This window comes from Larimichthys crocea, chromosome VIII (assembly GCF_000972845.2).
Source record: "Larimichthys crocea isolate SSNF chromosome VIII, L_crocea_2.0, whole genome shotgun sequence".
Lineage (NCBI taxonomy): Eukaryota > Metazoa > Chordata > Actinopteri > Sciaenidae > Larimichthys > Larimichthys crocea.
The window spans coordinates 10,247,031-10,272,595 of record NC_040018.1 but is presented as its reverse complement, the minus strand read 5'-3'; the positions used below and the strand labels follow the sequence as shown (position 1 = coordinate 10,272,595).

The window sequence follows — 25,565 nt, the reverse complement described above, 5'->3', positions numbered from 1 at the left end:
TAGTTGTTTAATAGGGTAGTTCAGATTTTTTGAAATGGGTTCTTATGAGGTACTCATCCATAGTCAGTGTGCTTCCTACAGTAACAGACAGCGGTCAGTGATTTCCCAGAGAGGCAGACAGACGTCCCAGCACAGAAGTAGAACTGCTGTGGACAGGTTCAGCGGAAAAACATGAAAAAAAAGATCAAATAAATCAATATCTATTTACGTATACGCCATAATAAGCATCAGATCAGTGGTGTGAAACACTGTATATGGCAGAGTTAGACATAAGTGTGGGATTGTGTTAAGTTCTACATTTGAGGCAATGTAGCACCAAGAGAAAGAGATGTCTGATGACAAGGTAACGAGGTGAGAATATTCACACTTTATTGTACCCTTCAACAGATATGGACCTGGTGATGATTTTTATGTGTTCATATTTTTTATAAGGCTAAAATACATTTTTCTGCTGAGCCTGTGCACAGCAGCGCTTTGCTTTACACACTGACTATGCACAAGTATCTTATGCAACCCATAAATCAAGACTATTCTATTCTATAATATGAAGGCGTGTGATTGTATCTTTCTGGTCAAATATAATAGATGGTAATGATGAACTATATAAAGCACTTAGTCCTTAAAATTCAGAACAAATCATACTTTCATTTCACTTCAAGTGAAGCAAAGTGGATCAAATCTTTATTTAAATTCCATCCCCAGACAGAGCAATCAAGGAGTGTTCTGATAACTTAATGGGTCTGACTGGGAAAGACCCATGTGATCATTTCTCTGTCTGTGCCTCTGGATTGTCTCCAGAAACATCACAGGCCTTTGGCCGGTTTGATCCATGCAGCATTTGCTATCTGTTACAACTCCCACAACCAACCACCACCGACACATTCAAGTCAGAGGGGTCAGTCATGCACCCAGAAGCGTCACAAGTTTCCAAGATCTCTATCCCCGAAGCCCACTGGGTCAAAAATAGTCCCTGTTAGCCTTTTATAAATCAGAGTGTTTCTATAAAAAGCCTTTGGCTGACCACAAACTGAAGGGCTGAAGCCACATCACCCTATCTTTAGCTTTATTTATGTCCTGGTGTTGACAGCACCACTTGCAAAGCTTTCCAGTCACCGTTCAATGGGTCACATGTGTGCCGAGCCCTCGGCCCGATGTTGGAAAGCACCAGCGAGTAAAAAAACGGTAATCAGCAAGCCTGCAGTGTTGGTCAGCCTGCATCCCTTAGAGAAACAAACCGCCTAACAGCTGCTGAGTTAACGGCTTGATGATTCTTGCCCTCAGATTCTTTCCATCCACTTAGTGTTTATGGAGCTCTCGTCTGATGACAGATAAGCATGTCCACTATTGTAAAATGATGATTGGCATTATTAAAATAGTCACATGAGCAAGAACTATTGTTATATGAGAGCTGTAAAAATAGAAAGATCCATAACTGTGGCTTTATTTGACTAATGTGGGTCAAACTTTACTGTATTCTGTTTCACATGACTTTTTCACTGCATATAAACAGCCTCATAGTTTGCAGTCTGGCCCTGGAATAACATCTTATCCAGGAATGCAAAAAGCAGACAGCCTTATCATAAGGCTCAGTTTCGACTATAAAACAAGATATAAAAAGAGCAATAGATATATGCTGGATCAATACAGACAATGATGAAATACAGGTGAATACTGAGTGGGTATGTTTTACTTAAAATACACTGTTATGTCTGGCTCTGCAGTTTAGCTGAATGGAAAAAATACTTTCAAATATTAAACAAGGTTAGATGAGTCATTCAAGTGTTTCAGTGTCTTTCAGAAAGAACAGATGTATTTGCAAAAAACATGATGATGATCTTGCTGACTGGTTATATTCAGAATATTTTTTGTCAGTTCAGTTCCTTTACTGTAGTCCTGTGCCGGACCAGTGACCTGTCAGGGTTGTACCAATATATGTTGGGATGGGAGTCGAGTTTCCTGTGACCCTGAGCCAGATAAGCAGTTAAGAGAATGGATGGATGCCTTTATTGTTCCATCTGTTCCATCTGGACATTTATAACAGTTATAAAATCTATTAAAAATACAACACAATGCCACAAGACAGCACATAAACAACTGTGACACATCTATGAAACAGTCTCATTGTGATACTGATGAATCTATAAGGCCTGCATAAACAGACAGAGCATCAGTGAGAAGACTGTCAATTTCTATATAACTGTTTCTTATTTCTGCCACCGGGTTGAATCCTCTTTAGAATTAAATGAAACAAGGCTGTGAAATATTACCGTGTATGTCCACAGCATCCTCCAGCAGCCGTCAACACAAAATGAAATAGTTCTTTATCTTCATCTAATCTAATTTATTCTTCTTCTTAAAGATTTGTAGCACTTATTCCTCAAACTGTCAAAGTTTCCCTACAAAATGATCCCATTGCAAGAAACAACAGAAGAGTTTATTTTTGTTGTTATTGTTATGAATGGCCAGCAGTCATTTTTATTGGCCTAGACTGGGCTAAATGAGGCTAATAAGCATATTATGTTTTGTTCAACAGTCATGGTCCTCTATTATTTGTTGCTCTTGTTTCTGTCTTTTTAAAGGGGGTAGGGGATTTGTTTGTGTATTCAGTATACTGTATATGAACTGTATTCAAATTCCTCAGTGTTCCTCAGGAGTTCAAGTGAATGATGTGGACAGCTGAAGATCAAAATATGAATGAGTAAAATTATGATGCAGCATGAGCTGAGCTGTGAAGATAGTAAGATTAAAACTGCTAAAAGACAAACTCCTTTGGGAGTCCGGATCAGTCCGGCCTGTGCACTTCACATAAAGGAAACTCTGACGGGAAGGTCAGAGGACCTTCATGGAAAAACTGAGTGCATTACTACGCCTCCTCGACCTTTTCTCCTCTCCCTCACTAATTCTAACCTCCATCTCTCATGTGTTTTGTTGAGAACATTTCAGAGCAAGTTTGCCCACACAAGGACAGTAGTTCTTATCCCACTCAAGCTTCAGTTCATGACTGATGGCAGAGGCCACATTCACAGTGAACAGAGCTGGTGTAGGTGGACTGTTTGTATGCGTGTAGCTGCATCCATGTCTGTGCCCGTGTGTGTGGGCTTGTTACTCTGCTCTCAAGACGACAGCATTGTTACACTGAAGACTCGGAAGCTTCCAAATGTGGGGGCCGTCACGTCCTGTGGCTCTTTCAGCATCTCAATGAAGGGATCATTTTAACACAGTGAAAAGGTGGTCATCATTTCTATTTATAATCCCTTATTGAACCTTACATTGATCTGTGTTGAGTCTGAGGAGTGCAATCATGCAAATGCTTGTGCCAAGATGGAGATGTGTCAGCGCTTGTGGATGATGTGTGTGGGATGAGTGAGTCTGAGAGGAATGATTGTTTGGCTGCTAATTTGCAGTTTCTGCTGCCACTTGTCAGGATATGTAGGTCTGTGGATGCTCTGTAGAGGTTTTCTCTTTGATTACAAACATGGACTGAATAAACACGAATTTTGAAATGATGATGAACACTTCCGATAAAGTGGAAACGATCAAGGATGGAACTAAATGGACTTGGAGATGAGATAGTTTTGAAGGTCGAGGAATCTAAAACTTGAACTCCTCAAAGCGCTCCGGAAAAAAATGAATCTACAACAGCTGAGCCATCTGCTGATGAAGATCATGTGGTCTGCTGGAAAGCTCCAGAACAGCTACTGACGATTGAATTGTTTTTTTTTTTGTTTCAATTATAAATATAGTAACCCTCATGAATGTTGTTGAATATTCATCAACGTTGAAATGACAGAAAGTGGAATGCAGTTCTGCCCAACTGAAAAGAGACATGTAACCCTTTTTGTTACCATAGAAACGGGTTGCTGGGTATTAAAAGAGAGGGACGTATGGTTAAAAGAATGAAAGATGTTGATAAGAAAAGCTCATTTTGTTTCCTTTGTTTCTTTTTTTTTGTGTCTCAGACTTATTAATGCTCTTTTAGCCATGCTGGGATTTTTCTCATATGAGCTACCCAGAAAATAATGCACAGTGTATTTAGAGTGCTTATTAAAAATAGTTTTTATGACGGTTCATAAACACCTTCTGCATATTGCATCATTCAGCACCCTTTGTCCTGATCCCCGATGTGAACCTTTTGTAATCCTCTCTTTCATGGTGCTCTCCAGTGGTAAAGAGCACACCTTGCTCGGTGCCTCTGTCACTCTCACGTGGCTTTTTCACAAGTGCTGCGTGGAATATATTAAAGCCATAATCATAATGTGCCTTTGTCCCCAGTTTGATGAACTGAGTTGTATTTAAAGCGACTGCTAATGTATAATTCTTATTGTCAACAAATCCCAAAAATGAATTGTTATCTGTATTTCTCAGTGTCATAGATCTCCATTGTCACCCCAGACACATCAGTGAGCCAAACAGTTGCACTGGGTGACACATTTCTTCATGACAGTGAATACTGTAGTTTATTTTTGGTCAGTCACACATACACATACATCGCACTGCTGGAAATACTCCCCAGTGCACCAAATCTGGACACACAGAAAATAGTGCACTTTTTTCTCCTGTTTGAGTTTGTCATAAATTGTTGTTTTAACTGTTTTAGAAAACCAATTAGCCTTTTTTTAAAGAAAGAAAATATATATTAATGATACATTTTGAAACAGTAGATCTTCAGTAGGAATCCATGGTCCTGGAGCTGAGAGCCACAAACAGGCTGGAGAAGTCAGAAAGTAGTGAAAGATAGACTTTTGTATATTTGCTGTCAATAAAATTGTCCATTTTTTACTTTAAGCACCTTAAAGTGTGTTTATTAATCTCTTTTGTCATATTATGTCAATTATGTGATTGCTGTTAAATAAATGTATTTCATTAAGGTTTATTATCCATAATTGTACATATAGGAGAGAAGGGCGCATGTTCCCCCCAACAATCAAATGAGGCTGATTTGTACACTCTGTAATAGCTTGTGTTAAAACAATTAAGAAATTATGAGATTAAATATTATAACTAGATATTTTTCAAACAACAGAGGAGTAAATCAGATGAATCTAAACACATGTACTGACAATTAACTGATGTTTATGTGAATCCCCAATGACTTTAGGAATCGAATTGGGCATATGTACTGTCTCTAATGATTAACTATATTGCTCCATTACCACTGAACTCTTTTGAAGGCTCACATATCAGAGGCAGATGGCTCCATTTTCACAGTGCATTGCGGTAGAAGTCTGGTTTGCTTTTATGTGCATACATCCCTGTTGCTCTGTGATTCATATTCTTGATTTCCAGCTTCCTGTCTTGATAGTCAGAAATGTAAGCGTAATTACAGTCTCTGAAAATGCCATAAATAGCAGGAGTGACGCACGTAGTCTGTCAAATGTCCATTTCGTGTGACAAGCAGTGTAAACTGTTTTCCTGTTTAGAACATCAAATTACTGAATTGAATGATAGAAAACAGAAAACAGAGCTGCAGTTTGACCCTTTCTTTCTCTCTGTAATATTTCAGTTCTCATGACTCTTCTGCTGAACAAAAAAACCTTCATCCTCTTCATCGAAAGCTGTAAACATCATTCCTATGTTGTTATTATGTACAATTTTTTTTTGGTTTTTATTCTGGGGGACAGAAAGGACTCGGTAAAAATAACAATACTGCAATATAAAAATACCCGCCTGCAGAGCTCACCTGGTAGAGCATAAGCCCCATGTATCAAGGCTAAATTCTCACTGCGGTGACACAGGCTCGATTTATCCCCTGGTTTATCTCTGGTCCATCTCTCCAACTGTCACTGTTCAATAAAGCAGAAAATGCCAAAAAAAAAAAAAAAAAAAAACTTGAAGAAAGAAAAATATACACCATTACAGGTGAAGGTCCTCTATTGAAAATGTAACTAAATTAAATAGTATCAAGTGATAATGTTATATACATAATATTATTGGAGTATTATTGCTAATTGCATTAAAGCTCATGCTTTAGTGCGTGTGTAGAAATCTGAATACCCCTCCCCTCACTATCTGGAGACAGTATTTGGTTTGTCCATTCTGGGCTAATATGGCGGTTTAGAAATAAAGGCTCATTCTAAAGTAACAAAAGGACAGAAGGATTCTCATTTTCAGGTAATTGAAAACACAGTTTTGTGTATTTTTTTCCATTTCTACCATATTCTGACAATAGATGTCCCTAAATATTATACATTGGACCTGAAATGTTTAAATAGCATTTTACTGTTGTGGCTTATTGAGGTAATCACTTTATGTACTTCTGGGTAATTTAATCTATAAAAAATGCATCATATTTTTGAGACTAACTATGCTGTGTAGTAAAAAGTGTACTACAAGTATAAAGTACAAGTACCTCTTGCAGTAATTTCAAGCACAGTGCTTGAGTAACAGTACTTATTTACATTGCAGCTCTGCTGGAGAAGAGATTGTGGCAAACATAATGAACAGCTTCTCACGCTGCCACTGACAGTGTCATGTGAAGCAAGACAGCCTTGAAGCCTCCTACAATCACAGGTCAACTCCACTCAGCCCAGTTTTAAAGTCAGAGGTAGGCCGCGCCTGGCCAGTAGTTTGATCTTTCAGTATTTTCATTCACGATCCCTTCAGAGAGACGACAGCTGTTTGTTAAAACTCCGCAGCGAATCTCAAAGTTTCTGCCTGATCGCCTGTTAGAGGTGAGTTTACAGTAAAAGCGGACAGCTGGAGCACATCGGTCACACTGATGCAACATAACGCACGTGTTCTGCATCACCATTCCTGTCAGCGAATCAATTATCGTGCAAATGGAAAAACCCTAACAGCCCCTGACCTTTCTCAACTGCCAGTAATTGCAGGCAATTTATATTAGTCAAACATAATTTACTGAAAGAACAAGAGCTGCTTAAACAACTAAGCGCAAGTTTATTCCCACACTCGGCGAGCCATTTATTGCAGAATTTCTCGAGGTCATTTAAAAGAGAGAAAGCACTTTTTTAAGATTTAAGTTTCCATTAGTAAAATATTAACAGGAAGCAGACGTCCGACATGCTCCACTACCCTCGTTGGGCATTCAAATGAAAGCCTGGATACTGTTAAACAAGATGATAAAAAGACGTTTGTCTCCACAAAAAGGATAATCAGACATGTCGCAATCAAAATGCAAATGAGCACGGTATATGAATCTCCACACCTCTGTAATGTATGGACAAATCACTTGACTGAACAATGAACTTGTCTCTCACACATCATGCTCAGATGAGATCCATATCACAACAAATACTAACTGGATCTTGTGCCCGAGCTCTCCCACTACGAGAGATTGAGATGCTCGTACTGATTAAATATTCATCAGACCGGGACATTTAGAAGTTTCTAATTCTAGAAAAGAGATATACATCTATTTTTTTTTTAAATCATTTAACCTTCAGTTGACCTCTGCCTAATGAACAACAACAAAGAAGAGTTGGGAAGTGTTAGGCTGAAGCACAAAATGAAGTTGTCACTTTGAAGCAGTAGGTGGTTATGAATGTTGATAATGGCAGTGAAGTCCTTCCAAGGAGGCCGATTTTTACTCTCATCTTCAAAGTGGTTTGGCAGCAGGAGATCAGTTATTTCAGCCAGTCAAAAGAAAATGATGTCATCCACTTCTGGGATGACCGATTGAATAAAATAACATTAAGCGTGTACCCGGTGGCGTCTGTCGTTACAGAAATAGCTTATTCGCTTTCTTGCAGAGACTTTGATGAGAAGATCAATGCTACCCTCATGTCTGCGCAGTAAATATGAAGCTGGAGCCAGCAGCTGGTTAGCTTAGCTTAGCATTAGACTGAAAACGTGGAGAAACAGCTAACCTGGCTCTGTGTGAAGGCAGCATAATCCATCCATGGACACCGTGAAGAACCACAAGAATTAAACAAATGATTAAGTAAATAAGATATAACATGTTGATTCGTGATCTTAAGTGATTATTTGCCCACTTGCTACACCAGACTGACATATTATTATGTAAAAAGCAGACAATTTGTCGTTCACTTGGAGTCATTCATTGTGAACAGCTGGCTAAACCCTAACAGCTGCAGACAAGAAAACCAAAACAATTCGCTGAGAGAAACTAGAACGCTCTGTGGGGCTAAGAGGGGTGATCATTTGTGGGTTCATCAGCATGAGCATGAACCCCTTTCACATACATATCATGTGATCCATATTAATATGATATAATATTGAATAGAATTCCTTTAATGATTCAGCGAAATTCAGGTGGAAAATTTGCTGTTGCAAAATTTTGGCTGGTTCGGTGTCATATTCATGGAAGACTATCCAGCAGTCCTGATATATAAGCCTCTAACAGCTACGGATGGGAAAACTGTCAAGTTCAGAGCCAAAGTGAAACTACATGATCTTAAAACAAGCTTAAAATAGCCGAAGCTGTGGGGAAACTCAGGACAGAGGGAGGAGGGATTAGGAAAAACACTCGCCTGTGTCAGTAAACCGAGCAATGGAAAACGGGCTACCCTGTTGGGGAACATGGGCTGCTACTCCACCGTTCCTGTCCCTGAGTGTCCGTCTATATGTGGTGAATTATCTCTCAATTCCCGAGCTACTTGATGTGATTGGAAAATTCACCCCCCCTCCCTCATTTCTCTGTGTGGCCTTGCACCCCACGCTGGCCATCCCTGTCCTCTGAGGATCTGCTGGGACACATCAAGGCTAAAGTTGGAGGCTCATTACCTCCCAAATGTAACGTTTGACCCCATGTCAGTCGCTAATCCCTTCCCTCCTGCTCTCTCATCTCCCTCAGGGTCCTCTTCAGTGTACTTTTCTTCTACTTGGAACTATGTTGTGCTTCGACTGGAACTGTTGTAATAGCTGGAGAAATAAATAGTCTAATATAAATGGGCAGTGGGCGGATAGGCTATCAGCAGCATTGTCTGTATATATGGTAAGTCATTGCGCATTGAAAATGTCCAGTTGAGGGAGCATCTAGTCTTTACACACATGTACTTGTAAAAGTGAATATGTGGTTATTTTTAGAAGTACCATCTCATTTCTGTTCCATTGTTGCTGTTGTTTTTTCCTTCATGTCATGAATGCTGGAACGGTGCAGATGAGGAGCGACTGAAAATGTGGTCGTTCATAACAGTCTGCTAACTCTAAATTTGGAGCAAAAAAAATAAATAAATGCAGCTGCTAACCTTCACACAGATGAGGCCTGCTCCTGCGTGTGTCAGCATCATTGCCAATCTGTTCTTCTTGACTCTATTTAAAAAGAAAAAGCCTGAATATTTGTTCATACTGTGCTATATAACACACAACAGCATTTTGATTTGTCTATTACTGATACTACAGTACGATGCGTATCTAAACATTCTTGCTTTTTGGTTTTTAGTGTATTAACAGACCTATCACAAGGAAAAGAACAGGTGAAAATGATCAAATTAATACCATTTAACTTCTTCAGCCAGCTAATATTATTTAGTAGTCCAACAGCAAAAAGCCCAGCTCCATGTCTGTCTTTCAGCCTTTTATTATACGAAGCTCCACAATTAAAAGTCAGTCCAGGATTGACATTTGTCTAGAGGCTCTGAGGTCTGAGTCGAGGTAGTACAGCTAACAAACTGAGCTAACATTAGCTAACGGCAGCTATACTTTGCAGCAGTTTACTGTCCATCAGGAAACTCTGTAGGAGAGAGAGAGAGTTGATGTGGAGCAGCCGGAGGACATCAGAGGGAAACACACTTTCTCATTAAACATACAGTATGATCCAATTTAGGGAAATAGTTAGTGGTGGGTGACCTAGTGCTGTTACGTGCTTCTCGTGGGTGATTGTACCTGGATCACAAGTTACGTAGTGTGAGAACAGATGTACGAATGACAAAGACACCACTGACTTACAAGTCAGTGTAGCATCAAAATGATTTTAAATCTGTTAGCTTATGGAATAAAAGCTGTTGCTTTAAAGCTGAATTGATTTTGGGGGAGTACAGGAACAGTCCTGTCATATACAGTATGTGTAAGCAAACAGTTCACAGCCCATCCAAATTAAATGGAGCAAGATATATTGGAAGTCCAATATTCACTCATCTTTTACCTCTGGTTTGGTCTCCACCAACTCCTGAGAAACATGTGTGACTTCCTATATTAGCTAGTCAGTTTTCTTAACGTTCTAAACATTCTTCACTCAAACTAACCCAAAATTGATATATATATATATCCAAGATGCAGACTGTGTAAAGAAGCCCCTGAGACAGTCCAGCACATAGTAGCAGGGTGTAAGATGCTAGCTGGATCAGCGTACATAGAGAGGCACACCCAAGTGGCTGGGATAGTATACAGGAACATGCAACCAGTATGGAATAGAAGTACCTAAATCCCGATGGGCCATACCACAGAAGGTGGCTGAGAACAACAGGGCCAAGGTTCTGTGGGACTTCAGCTTCCAGACTGACAAACGGGTCCTGGCTAACCAACCAGACATAGTGGTGGTGGACAAAGAGCAGAAGAGGGTAGTGGTGATAGATGTGGCGATCCCAGCTGACGCCAACATCAGGAAGAAGGAACATGAAAAAACTGAAAGGGTTGAAAGGAGCAGCTGGAACGGATGTGGAAGGTCAAGGGTTGCGTGGTCCCCGTGGTAGTGGGGGCACTTGGGGCAGTAACCCCCAAACATAGGGATAGTGGCTCCAGCAAATCCCAGGAACAACATCTGAAGCCTCAGTCCAGAAGAGTGCAGTCCTAGGAACATTGCGCAGAACCCTCAAACTCCCAGGCCTCTGGTTGAGGACCTGAGCTTGAGGATGACACGGATACCACCCCGCCGGGGTCTAGACATTTCACAAAGAATATTGATTGATGAACTTTAAATGCTGAATTTGTTCAAATGTCAACAATTCCTGACAAAATTATCTTGATCTAACTTTTATCTCAGAAATGTATTGGTAGCTTTTAGCCGCCCAGTTTCAAATACGGTTTCTAAGAGGAAGAATTATCCAAAATTAATTCAACTTGTCACAGCAGGCTAATGAATGAGTACATTGCATGTATTCAGTTTGAAAGGTTTGTCTTTTGTGAATGAGAGGTGATTAGTTTGTTGGACAGTGCTGGGTGAGTGTCATTCAGCGGACCTTCAATTGTTGAGCTATTCATAGCAACACTTTGGTCTGAATATAGCTTTGCTTGCCTGTTAGGTCATCTGGGGCAGCATTTATAAAGCCTTAATCACAGAGCCTGGAGTGTGCTGCCAGTGTAATTCCAAACACAGGACACTTTGAGGCTGTCTAATTATTTTAATCCAATGAAATTGTTTTGATTTAAAATGTAAAAGTGAGCAGAAAGAAGGAAAGGATTTTATGCAGTGAAAGAATTATGACCAATTGCATTGCTGCAGGTATGAGGAGCTCAGACTGTCCAACTTTTATACAGTGATACTTGGATGGAATTAACAGAACAAAATTATTGATATGAAACTTTGAATTTAAATTAAATTACGCAGTTATGGTTCTTGCAACACATTTTAATTATTTTGATGTGTTCCATTAGATTCAATCAAATGTTAGCATTTACAAGCATGTTTCTTCTGATTTATGGTTTTACAGCAAACTTTTTGTAACAATTTAGATGTGATTAGCATAGAATAATAACAGGGGTACATGCAGTGTAAATTACAACAACTATTGGGGGCCAAGGTTAGAAAAAAAAAAGATTTTGAGAATAAAGTTACAATACTTTGAGATAAGAAAGTCAATAGTTTACAATAAGGAAGTCAGCTTGAAACTTTATTATAAAATGTTGGGACTTCTTCTCTTTAAATTATAACTTTGATCTCAAAATGTTTTCTTTTTCGTACTAACTGTGGTCCTAATAGTGTGTCGTAAAAAAAGAGGCAGCACTTTGAAACAAATAAACGGATCAACAGCAATAAAAAATGACAAACTTAAACCACAAGTCAACTTCATGTCCCAGGCACAGGCTTAAGCACTTAACATTAGACATCTTGACTAATCTAAAATATCTTGTAGTTGTGCTCTGAGGTCAGTGTACAACTTTGATCTAATAACTGAAATATACATTCATTTTCAGACATTCACAGTCACCTAAACGAATTCCATGCCCTGCGAGAAACATCAGCGGTAACCAGGACAGACGATCTCATCTCAAGTTAGATTGAAATCTTCAGGGGAACTCTCTCCTGGTTAGTTTTGCTCGGCCGTTTGGGGTTCTGGTAGGACAGTCTCACGAATACAACAATGAGGATAGTTCCTGGAGTTAAAAAACAAAACAAAACAAAACACTGAAATTCAGCAACATCGCTGTGTTGTTGCTTATTTGTCTGTAAAATATAATGAATCTGCACGGTGTTATGAAGCCTGTACAGCTTATAATTAAGTTCATAATGCATTCTCAACAGACATTTATGAGCTGTTTTATAGTGCCACTGGAACTGTTTTTACCAGCCTCTCTGCTTACCTATGAATGCAAAGGTGCCAAGCAGAATACCCACTGCAGACTGAATCGTTGGCATGCCCTGCAGCTGCTTGGCAGCCATTTTGCAGTTCCCTCTGACGTTGCAGGGACACACTGTCACTAACAGAGGAGAGAAAAACAAAAAACAACTCACTTTTTAACATCATACCACAGAGAAGTCCTGACTAAACAGGAAGTACAACTCACTGAAAGAATCTGTGTTATGTTTATGATTCATATTTGGTGGCCAGGTTCCTAAAAAAAATCCTAAAATATAATTATATTGTGTATGAAAACTGAATTTGATATAAATATCGGGTCTAATTTGATTGTATAACTGCAGGCATGGAAAGGACAGCACACACACACACCCTTATTCCCTTAACCATATAGTTTACACTGTATGAAGAGTTATGTGATATTTATATAAGGTGTCAGCAGGCTATACTGGGCAGAGCGCAATCTTAAGAGAGCTGTGTAATCACAAGCTTGGAAAAATCATTTGTAAAGCACCATTGCATCATTATCAAACCAGAGCAGTGCTCGGACAAGCTAGCGCACGGGGGGTTGATCTTTATTGATTGTTCCTAGGCTCATGTCCCATAACCTCCCTGTCCTCGCTTTAGCTGATCAGCAGGAGAGTCGGCATTACCTGGCAAGTTTATGAAGGTGCTCCTGGGAGGAGAGCTGCTGTCGGAGATGGTGAAGGGCACAGTGTAGACCTCGGGGGCCAGGTATTGGATGTTTAAGGACAGGTTGGTGTGAGTATCTGAGGGACAAGGCATTATCTTAAAAATGATGCATAAAAATGTAACGTAAACAAAAAAGAAAATACACACATTAGACAAAAGCACTTTCCATTTTTGCTTGATGGATGAGGTAGTTGTTGCCATGGGATACTGCTGCCATTGTTAACCAAGGATTTCTGCACTATGACTGAGTGCCAGTGCACTATGCTGTACGTCACGTATTATAGAAGTCAATTTTGAAAAGTTAAATGCTTTCCTACGTCCTGCAGTCAACAAGTGCACGTCAATATTTTCTCATAAAAATGTCACCGCATGCAGCTTTACACATTTTTCTACCACCAAAGGGGCAAAAAAATCAAGCAAAAACACATCAATACAAGTACGCCATGCACAGAAAGAGGGAGGGCGATGTGTGGATGGAGGTCTGGAGTGTGTGACTCTTTATCTTATCTCTGTAAATCAGTCTAAAATACACTCCTGGCTTCATGACGTAAAAGCCCTGTCGTGTTAAGAGGAGTGTGTTATCAAGCTGTTTGAACCCTTATCTGAGGGTCTTAAACTCCACGCTTACACCTCACCATCGCGCCCCTTCATGTTGCTTCACGTAGTCGGGAAAACACGAGCTGTGCAGCAGTTCTGCTCCGATATGACACAGGTTGGATCTGCAGTCGCCTGCCTTCCCAGAACTGTTTCGAGTACTTGTAATTTTTACATTACAGTGCTGTTAAATGTGTTACAGGAAGACTGGATGTATCACATGTCTCTCCTTAGTGCTATGAAAAGCCCCTGAGAGTGGACGGAGAGTGGAGTACTGCCTCATTAACTGAAATTCTGCATTGAAAAGAACTGACACTTATTTGAACATGGCACATTTGACAGGCTCTGAAAGGCTCGAGATGAATAACCACGATACACACACAGGAGTGCGCACTGATGCACACACACACCTGCACGAACACGCGCACGCACACATACACACACAGGTGTTCTTTTCATGAGAGGTCGTGGCTGTCTCACGCAAACTGTTCGACATTATACCGGCGAAAGCACACATCACTGGTACGACCATTACTGGCTGCGACCAGGTGCAAAGCATTCTGGGTGATTCCTTTTTTAGCTTCCATTAACTGGCAGGAACCCAGCGGTGACGCCAAAGAAATTACACAGAAGATATAATTACAGCTGGGCTCAATCAATACCAACAGGAACAGGGGAGTGAAAGAGGGAGATAAAAAAAAAACTGAGAGGGAAGTGGTTGAACTTTGAATGACTTAATGACAGACGTCACAGCACTAAATTGTTCGCACGAAATGAGCCCAACACTAGCAACGACTACAACTACCTTCCATTCCAGATAGGACTGAAGAAAATTATCTAGTAAGAAAATAGACCAGGGCAATTTGCACATCTTCAGGGCCAATTCACTCTGGTTCTTTGACTGTCTGTACTCACAGATTGTGTGCTGCCTATTTGAATTCAGACAAGTCAAATTGACTGAAAATAATTTACACACCGTGTGTCCACTGGCTGAATTTAATCACATTGCACGGACTTGCATGAAATCAACCTATTTTCTCCAATAAATAAACGTCCTTACTCTCTACGTTATTCAAAAGCAGACTGATTCTTACCAAAGTGGACTGAGCGGTTCACTTAGACCACACTAGAAGACACAACATTCACATATAGAGTACATCTAAAACTATCTCAAACATACATATGTCCATATAAAAGCAATTCAAAAACATCTGCATATTAAGGCAAAATATGGAGGCAAGAGACCAAGATTTTGGCACAGGAAGTGTTCTGGTTTCAGTTTGTAGTCCAAGTGGTATTCACCAGACACGTTTGAGTGGGTTTTGGTTACAACAGTCCGTCGGGAGGGCAAAAGAGGCAGAACACATTGGCCGAACTGCAATCTTGGAACCCAACATCTAAAGCACATTTAGCTTTTAACTAGTTTAAAGTGATCTGCATTCTTGTGCGTTGAGTTATTAATCAGAACCCAGAGCAAGCCTTGGCATTTTTTCAGGTATTTGCTGGCTATACTGAAGGCCCAGAAACATTGGCGGTTCGCCCAAGGGGCTAAATCATCATCAGATAAGAGCTGATGGGTTCTGATATTGGAAAAAAATGGATGATTTGATGATCCAGTATGCGGCTTTATTGAGTGGTGACTCAGGTCAAATGTCATCACAACTTGCTGTGTTCTGGTGTTTGAGGACCAAGTCGTGAAAAGTAGCTCAAGAAAACTTCTTCTAACAATGTGGCCCTACAAACTCTGGGTGGACTGGGTTCCCCTCACCATTGATCGGTGTTAGCTTCCAGTTACGTCGGACTGTGGCATCGCTGCGCAGGGAGAAGTTGAGTCGTCCTCCATGCTGTGGCCCATCACTGTCTCGTGAGGCCAACACCAGAGCTTGGTCCTCCCAGCGAGGCGTACACAGGTACTTCCAGGAATAATCTCCAACGAGCACTGGACTGTTGTCATTCACGTCCAGGATTTGGACAGTCACCAGGGTGGACGCAGATAAAGAAGAGTTTCCTGAGAGGAACACAAGAGACAAATTTAAAGATGCTGAAGCTTCATATTTAGATATAATGGTTGTTTTTTTATTTTCTGGATGATGATGATGATGATGATGGCACATCAGAACAATACACAATTCTCAACCCTGTATGACCTTTTCTGGTTGTTTGCTGTTCTCTCCTTCTAAATCTGTATTCGTAACTCTTTGTTTATTTGTTCAAACATGCATGAATGAAAACATATGTAGGCAGATTGTATTCCTGCCATATTCTGTAAATGGAACATTCTAAATGGTCCTTTAAGAGAATATTTATCTACAGATCAAATAATATTATTCAGAATTTTACTTTGACTATCTACGGAATAATAAAAACACTTACGTCCATCTACTGCAATAACTTCCATGGTGTATGTGCTGTTCTCCTCTCTGTCCAAGGCCTGCACTGTCTTTAGTTCACCAGAATACTTTCCTATTGAAAAGTATTTCTTGGTATCTCCTTGAAGAGAATATCTGCACGAGAACACAAGTGCAACTCTGTGAAAATCAGAACTGTACTTCATGAAGTAGATAGTTACTACAGCATTCATTGGTTCTTATGACTTACCTTATTGGATGAGAATCAGGGTCATAACCTCGGATGGTGGCGATAACCCGCCCCGGTTCCTCGCCCTCTCTGACAGTCACCTCGTAATGGCTCTGAGACAGGATCGGACCTTCATTCACATCGTCAACGTAGATGGAGACTGTTGCTGTGGATGCAGGTCCGTATCGGCCACGGACCAGAGCCACTGGGTTTTGAGCACTGAGCACGAGAATGTACTCACTCTCACGTTCGAAGTCCAAGACCTACGTGTACGTACGCACACACAGAGGGAAAATATACCTTAAAAATATTGGTGGCATGTGACGCCCCCTCCTTCCAGTGGGCAATTGGAGGGTCATCAGCAGATTAAGCTCACCTGCATCCACCCTGAATCATTGTCTTTTGGTTTGTATTATGATTTGTGAGAACTTTACTTTTAATCGGTTTTAAGTAAATCTCTTGTGTGAACTCCCAATTTCTCACATTCCCTGAGCCAGTTTGACAAATTGGAGCTTGTCTGGGCTTGTGATCGTCTCATTCGAAGTGCCGGTGTATATAATTGGTGACTCTGGCTAAGACAATGTCTTGGGAACTTTTCCCTGGTTTCCAGAGGCTTGCCAGTTCCCTTGTTGCCTTTCTGGTTCTAGTAGAATCAGTACCCACCACCAGTATCTTTTTGAAGGCCAGTTGACAATAGCAATACAGATGTCTTGCAGATAATGTTTATGGGTAACTAGGAAATTACCACCGGACTTTAATTAAAATAATGTACAATATCTAACAAATGCACAATGAAATCTCTGAGTAGCAAATTAAATACATGTGAGGAAAGTGGTTGAATCTCTATGGATTCACTTACATTTTATAGGCACTCACACGTTGAAGAGGAAAGAAAAACAGGATGTTGTCTTTAACAGCAGGACACAGGGACACAGTATGGTCCCTTGTGTGCAGTCCCTTTATCTTACTCCCAAGGAAACAAGATTTACTGGCAGAGTTTTGTTGTATTTCCAATATGAACCAGACACTGGTCACAGGGAAATGAGCCAATTGATTCACTGTGTCGTTAATGAAACATTTTCCATGATGATGCACTGAGAGCACATCCTGTGTGACAACGTGGAATTATTCCTTTATGAACTGGATATATTTTTAACATACATATCTGTATGTCCATAGGACATGAAATGATGTTGACATTGACGTCTATTCAACATTCACATTTAAACAAATAAATCAGTCGATAAAGTTTTACTTCTACAGTATGTACTACATTTGGACCCAAAGTTTTGCAGCAAACTAAGAAGTAGCAGATTTTACTCTAATCTGGACTCTTGGAAAATAGTAACTGTGACCTGTTGATTCAAGGATTCAAATGTGGTTTCAAAGTGGAGGTACGGAAAGATTAACTGCAGTTGTGATAGTGTTTAGTGTCAGTGATTTGAGGCAAAAGAATGATATTATTTGATCTTAATCTCTAATGAATTCAGTTATTTTGATGCAATCTTTTGAGTCCTTGGTATTTGCTGTCATGATTTACTGTTAAACGTGTCTTGTCTATTAAACCAGCAATGGCTGACATCATTCTGCTCAGGCTGAGTGCGTCTCTGTTGCCAGGGAGAAGAAACGCAGACCTTGGAGCATGCATGAGTACTGCTGTTGACTGGAAGTGACGCATCAGACTACTCAGCGTGTTATCCGACAGGCTACAGTCACCTGGACAATGATATTACTCAAAGACCTCAGAGTTACCCTCAGATATGAGTTAGGCATCAGTGAGACGTCATTATCAACCTTACCTTAACCTTCACTGTTAATACCCAATATCTGAAGATGATGACATGGCGAGCTTGTTAGCAAAGAGCTTTAGACATCCTGCAGATATAGAGCAACATTAGCCATAACTTGGAGTCGTGTTTCTGCTCACTGATGAATGTATGAATGTAAAGTTAAATATGGAACTCCTTTAGCTCTGTTTTTGGTCTCCACCAGCTCCTGAGGGTAGTATCCGGCTCTTTAAATACTTCACAATGTTCACCAGCTAGATTGCTACAGTGCGTGTACAGCTTTTTCATTTGAAACATCCGCCTGCTGCAGAAATCAATACAAGAGTGAACCAAAATCATAAAGTGGCCGGTCAGAAAACAAAAACAACATACTGAAAGACACTAAAAAGGCCTACAAAGCTGAAGTAAACTGCAATGCTAGGTGGATTTCACACCATGAGCGACCCCTGTAACCCAAGCTGTTAATACAAATCTATCAATTAGAGCTGCTTTAAATAACTGTGCAACTATGAGGTACATTATTCTACATGACACAGGTGCCATTCTGCATTTCTGCTTCTTTTTAAATCCGACCTGTGTGTCTGCAGTGTCTTCATGGTGGGCAGATTCATTGTCAGTCACAGCTTTATTCACTAATTCTTCATTGTCATTACTGTGACAGCTTTAAAGCATTGTCTCAGTTGAAATGAAGCACATAACAAACTGTCGACTCACACATTCAGTTAGTAATTGATGAATATGTATTAAGGATTTATTTGCTTTTTAATGAACTCTGAATTTATTCATGAATTAATGGTAAATACTACATCATCGTGATTAATTGAGCTGTTACATCAGTCCATCATCTATGACCACTTATCCTTATCAGAAGGGCTGGAGCCGATGGGTGAGAGGCGGGGTACATCTTGGACACGTCACCATTTCATCACAGGGCTGATACATAGAAACAAACAATGGTTCACACTCACTTCACATCTACAACTCGCTGCTTGATTCACGCCTGCATGTCTCTGGACTGTGGGAGGAAGTTGGAGCACCCAGAAAGATCCCACACAGACACGAGCCACGGAAAACCCAGAACCTTCTTGAGGCAACAGTGCGCCTTAACTGTTACAACAAGCTCCAATTCACACTAACTTTGACTGAAGTTTCATTTCCTTTTGTTCTTTGATGAAATGTTTTTCACAGTTGACGTAATGACTGATGTCACCTGTTCTCTTCATCCTGATTCGATTCCCCTCACTCCCCCTGGTTCATTATACATTTACCTTAATTGGCAGCTTCTAGCCTGTGTGGTAAACTACCATTAGTGTCCGCTCACACAATCTAATTATTCACTTGGGCTGTGAGTAGTGTGTAATTTCTAATAATGAAATGTGTCTGCCTTCTGGTGCTGACCTCACACTGTAACGCGATGAATTAAAGGATTTGCTCAAGTGCATTTTAATCTGCTGGGGCTTTACTTGTGAGGGATTTAAGCTTTACTTTTTACTAAAGTAAGCTAAATAAATAGCAGTATCCTTTAAAGCGATACAGATACTAGGTCAATAGGAGAGCCGCTCAAAGAGGCAAACATTTAATCTGCATGATATCATGTCTGGAAAAACAGAAGTCATGGTGTGTTAATCCAAAATAATATAAGACCCGTTTTTAGCTTCTTCAACATCTCCTGCTTCATCTCAGCAGAACGTGTGCAACTCACAGTTCAATCACATCAACTCCCACAGAGAGTTTGTGGGAAAATAATAGACTGTCTCATGCCTGGCCCACTTACAGAGAGCAGACCATACTCACTCAAACACACACATGCAGAGATAGATAGACACACACTCATTTCCACACACATCCCTAAAACACCCTGCTGGATTATACGAGGCAGGCGAAGGGTGATGCGCCCCGGGGACAGGAGAGATTATTGGGCTAAAAACATTCCATTAATCATCTGGACTCTTTTTTTTTATTATTTGAGGCATGCAGGACTGAAGTATTGACGTGTTGGAATATTCTTTTCCAACCTTTCTGTTGGCGCCTCACATGTACACACTGTGATATTCAAATCGTGTCCTCATAAAAATGACTGGAGTTACACGTGACTGCTATTTTGACACGGCCAGCTACTGACTGATGTGAAAGGGCGGACACAAGCCGTCATGCCAAACATTGTCCTTGACATTAATATTTGTGCTCCTGAAAGCAGAAATGTGTTTGCACTCTCACGTTCTTGAGACAGGATGAAGAAAACAATTAACAGGTCGGTTTAATTTAGACTTGAGGTGGTCCGATATGTGTGTAGCGAGGCTGCGGGATGGTTTGTGTTGCTTACCTTTGAGAGGATGAGCGAGACCTCATTGGTCTGCTTGTCTGTCACTAAGGTAAAGACCTCTTCCTCGTTGCCAGACTCTAAACGGTAGTCCACCTGCCAGCTGTCTCCTCCTCGAACATCTGCATCTCCTGCCAGCACAGCTGTTACTGTGGTGCCAACTGGAGCGTTCTCTGGGATGTGAAAGGGCCCATACTGATGGGGAGGAGACAGAACATGTATGAAATATTTGCCACTTTTATCTATAAGACAATCCACTTGTACCCATGTATGCCCATGTATAGTACAAAATGATGATGAAATGTAATCTAATTAAAATATAATAGAAAAGGTTGTATAATTACTAATTAAAACACCTCTGTATTTGCTGTAATAATCTACATTATGCATTACATTTCTATTATAAGATGGACGGCTCAATCCATGGGGACCACAGGAGGGTGGTCGGTTCAAATTCAGCATGGACCACAGTATGGAGCGTGGACTGGTATCTGAGGTGCCAGTTCACCTTCTGGGCACTGCCGTGGTGCCCTTGAGTAAGGCACCGAACTCTTAACTGCTCCCGGAGTGCTGCTACACGGCTGCCCATTATTCCAACATCTCTTCACATTTGCAGGTCTATGAGCCCTTTGTGTGTGTGTGTGTGTGTGTGTGTGTGTGTGCCACCTCTTGCCCTCACGGTGTTAGCTAACCTTTATTCACACACCACTGTGTGTTTAGACAGCCGTTTAATCTGCCACTCACAGATGTCCTCTAGTGAAGCAGCCATGCCTCTGATCTGGCTGACCCATCCACAGAGACGCTGAACCCTGCCCTGTCACCACTCGCCTCCCACATCAACCCCCTATAGTGCTGCCTTAACATCGCCATGGAAAAAGCTGCACTACTCAGGCGTGACCTGCTCAAGAGCATTTTCCACCTCTGTGTGTTTGTGTGTGTGTGTGTGATGGCGATTATCTGCACACATTGGTTTGTAACAGGTTGAAAACGAACATTCAGCCATGTTTGAAGGACAGATTAGTGGGAACTAGGTAAAAAAAATTACAGAAGTTATATAAAAATTAGGGCTGTCAATCGATTAAAAAAAATTAACTAATTAATCTCAAAAATTTCTGTAATTAATCGCGATTCATTTATCAATAAATTTATTGCATTTTTCTGAGACTGAAGCTTATAGTGAATATTTATTTATGTAAAATGATCAAAATAATGAAACACAGATAATATTTAAACACAGAGAAGGTATATTTAAATTCATTCATTTTATTGGCTTAAGGTGCACATATGCACAGTGCTAATAGAAAAAAAGCCAGAATGAGGAAATATACTGATGAGTGCCACACTCCTGTAGTGTAGACTGGCGAGGTCGCGTGGAGGTAATTTCAGCAGGGTGTTTTGCTTTGAGGTGATATGTTAAGTCGTGTTACTTCTGTGGAATTTAAATTAGGCTTTGCAAACTGTGCAAATTGCCTTGTTTTTGTCCAACGAACCGTCGGGCAACTTTTTAAAATGAAATGTTTCCCCTAAAAGTCCGTCCTTATCCATCTTTCCGCCATAGACTCTCCTTTAGTTAGGATAGATGTTTGACCGCGCATGTGACCAAAGGTTATGGGTCAGCTACCACCAGAAGTAAACAAAACCACATTAATTGCGTAAATTTTTTTTAACCTGTTAATTGTTTAAAATTAATCGCCAAAATTAACGTGTTAATTTTGACAGCACTAATAAAAATATATAAAGTAACTTTTATTAAGACAATTTTATTCAACAATGCTGTCTCCTGTTATTGGTCAGGAAGCTCTATAGCCAATATCCGCTGTTAAATTCAAAGGCAGTACCTTCACTCCTGGCTCAAAATAAAACTGTTCCTTCACAGCTCACAATGTCCGTGCCGTCTTTAAGTGTCAGCCAGAGACTGGTTCCCCATTATCACAGCATGATGGCTCTCCTACGTAACTCTCAGCCCTCGTGGCTTTTCTCCCTTCTATTATCTGGCGCATGTGGGTGAAAAGCAAGGGGATTTTCTGCAACTGCCTATCTTTAGCCACTTTTTCTTTCTTGCCAGCACCTACGCCAAAATGAGGGCAACCACTGTCCCATTTCATGCTGGGCCCTGTGACTGTAGTCTCGCTCAGCTGGATCACAGAAAGATAATAATAGACACTGGAGGTAGTTCCCAAAGATGTTCCCAAAGAACACTGTTCAAAGGGAAATTGCCTGCCACAAAAGCTTCATTCGGTATAGTCAGACGGCTGAGAGGACTGCTCTATCTTTTTGAATGGTCTTTTATGTTTTTAAGTTGTAGAAAGTCCTCGTTACAAATAGATGTGATTTTGAATGAAGGGTTCACAAAATGAAGAAGAAAATGGTGTATGATGGTTCAACCAGATTGACAACTGAAAGAACAAAGATCCCTCTGATCAACAGTTATATAAGAATATAAAAACCATCATTGGCAAAAAGAAATGAAAAGGTCAGCGTTAAAATATGTGTTACTTTAGCAAAGACTTAAAACTTCAACATGGAAACAGAAGTTTGGTCTGTGGTTAGCACGACTCGAACTGGATCACAGAATATCAGCTGAACATAGGCAAGGCAAGGCAAGGCAAGTTTATTTGTATAGCACAATTCGTACACAAGGCAATTCATAGTGCTTTACAGAGGCAAGGAAAAACATTTGACATTAAGACAAGCAATAGCAATAGAAATAAAAAATTAAAAAGAGAAGAAAATTTAATTAAAAACATCAGAATGTCATTTAAAATCATTATAATAGCAAATTTGAAAACAATTTAAAACATTAAGCGAATCACTGGATTATGATTAAAAATTCTTTAAAAGTTCTTCAAAAGAGCTCAGCCATAAGCACGTGAAAATAGAAAAGTTTTTAACCTGGATTTAAAAGTGCTAAGAGTTGGGGCTGATTTCAGTCCTGCTGGTAGTTTGTTCCAGTTGTGAGCAGCATAACTGCTAAATGCTGCTTCACCGTGTCTGGTTTGAACTCTGTGCTCCACTATCTGACCTGAGTCAGTAGATCTCAGAGCCCTACTGGGTCTATATTCTACTAACATTTCGTTTATGTATTGTGGGCCTAAACCATTCAGTGATTTGTAAACTAGTAGCAGAACTTTAAAATCTATTCTGTGGCTAACTGGGAGCCAGTGTAAAGACTTAAGAACTGGGGTGATGTGTTCTGATCTCTTTGTTCTGGTCAAAACTCGAGCTGCTGCGTTCTGAATGAGCTGCAGCTGTTTGATACTTTTTTGGGGGAGTCCAGTCAAAAGACCATTACAGTAGTCAAGTCTACTGGAGATGAAAGCATGGATCAGCTTCTCCTGATCTGTTTGGGACATAAAGCCCTTAACTCTGGATATGTTCTTAAGTTGGTAGAAGGCTGTTTTGGTGACTGATTTTATGTGACTGTTGAAGGTCAGATCTGAGTCTATCAACACGCCAAGGTTTCGGACTTGGTCTTTAGTTTTTAGAGACAGTAACTCAAGGTGTTTACTGACAGCAACCCTCTTCTCTTTATTGCCAAAAACAATTACCTCAGTTTTTTCTTGATTTAACTGAAGAAAATTTTGGTTCATCCAATTTTTGACTTGCTCTAGACAGTTACACAATGACTCTATAGGACTGCAGTCATCTGGGGACAGCGCAAGATATATCTGTGTGTCATCTGCATAACTATGATAGTTGACATTAGAATTCTGCAGAATTTGACCCAAAGGCAGCATATATAGGCTGAACAAGAGGGGTCCAAGAACTGACCCCTGAGGAACCCCACATGTCATAGCCACTCGATCTGATTGATTACTTCCAATGGTCACAAAATAACTCCGTTCCTCCAAGTAGGACCTGAACCATTCTAGGACTGTTCCACGGAGTCCTGCCCATGTTTCCAATCTGTTCAGCAGTGTGCTGTGATCCACAGTGTCAAACGCAGCACTGAGATCCAGCAGGACCAGAACTGATACTTTGCCTGAGTCAGTGTTCAACCTTATGTCATTTAACACTCTAATAAGAGCTGTTTCTGTACTGTGGTGAGCTCGAAAACCTGATTGAAATTTGTCAAAAAGTCCACTGGAGTTCAAGTAATTACTGAGTTGATTAAAAACCACTTTCTCAACAATCTTGGCTATAAAAGGAAGATTTGAGACAGGTCTGTAGTTGGTTAACTTGAAAGTATCCAGCGTTCGCTTTTTTAAGAGTGGCTTGATGGCAGCTACTTTTAGGGGTTTAGGAAACGTGCCTGATTGAAGTGAGCAATTTATTATTTGCTGCAGATCTGTTTGGACAGATTTTACAATAACTTTAAAAAAGTCAGATGGCATTGTGTCAAGACAGCATGTCGATGATTTAAGATGCTGAACTGTTTCTTCTATGTTTTTTTGATCAACTGTATTAAATTCTGACATAACAGTTGATTCATTCCTAGGCGGTTTTAGGGATTGCGTCACTTTATCATTTTGTAGATTTGTGTTGATATTTAACCTTAAAGATCTGATTTTTTCATCAAAAAAGTGAGCAAATTCATTGCATTTTTCTTTTGAAGAGAGTTCTGAAACTATCTCTTTTGGGGGGTTTGTAAGCTTATCAACTATAGCAAACAGAGTGCGAGTGTTGTTGATGTTTTTATTAATAATTTTAGAGAAGTGTTGCTGTCTAGCCTTGATTAACTCATGGTTGAAATTACTGAGACTTTGTTTGTAGAGGTCGTGGTGAATTTGGAGTTTAGTTTTTCTCCATTTACGCTCTGCTTTCCTGCATTCTGTTTTCAATGCCTTTACCATCATAGTGTTCCTCCATGGTGATCTCTGTCTACTCAAGGTCATCTTAGTTTTAATGGGTGCAACAGCATCCATGACATTTGAGATTTTCCAGTTGAAATTATCCAGGAGTTCATCAACTGTCTCTGCGCTCACAGTTGGTGACATTGCTATAGCCTCCATAAACTTAGCACTAGTATTCTCGTTTATGTACCTTTTCCTAACAGACACAGAGGTTATCTGAATGTTTGGAATTACCTGTAAGTCAAAGAACACACAGAAATGATCAGAAAGAGCCAAGTCCTTAACAACAACAGAAGAAATGTCAACACCTTTAGAGATAACCAGATCTAGAGTGTGTCCCCGAGTGTGTGTGGGCCCTTTGACGTGT

General features: G+C 40.2%; 1 protein-coding gene across 2 annotated transcripts in view; it reads right to left on the bottom strand.

Moving 5' to 3' along the window:
• Nucleotides 1–11,476: 11,476 nt before the first annotated feature.
• cdh16 (cadherin 16, KSP-cadherin) overlaps nt 11,477–25,565 on the bottom strand; it is a 31,497-nt gene continuing 17,408 nt past the window's right edge. For both annotated transcript variants that reach the window (XM_010735563.3, XM_027280989.1), the window contains exons 12-18: nt 20,409–20,600; nt 16,320–16,561; nt 16,095–16,225; nt 15,490–15,729; nt 13,088–13,204; nt 12,439–12,555; nt 11,477–12,231 (exon numbers count right to left, since the gene is read on the bottom strand). In XM_010735563.3, coding sequence (XP_010733865.2) covers nt 12,131–12,231; nt 12,439–12,555; nt 13,088–13,204; nt 15,490–15,729; nt 16,095–16,225; nt 16,320–16,561; nt 20,409–20,600 — 1,140 coding nt within the window. In that variant the 3' untranslated portion in view covers nt 11,477–12,130. The remainder of the gene's footprint in view (nt 12,232–12,438; nt 12,556–13,087; nt 13,205–15,489; nt 15,730–16,094; nt 16,226–16,319; nt 16,562–20,408; nt 20,601–25,565) is intronic.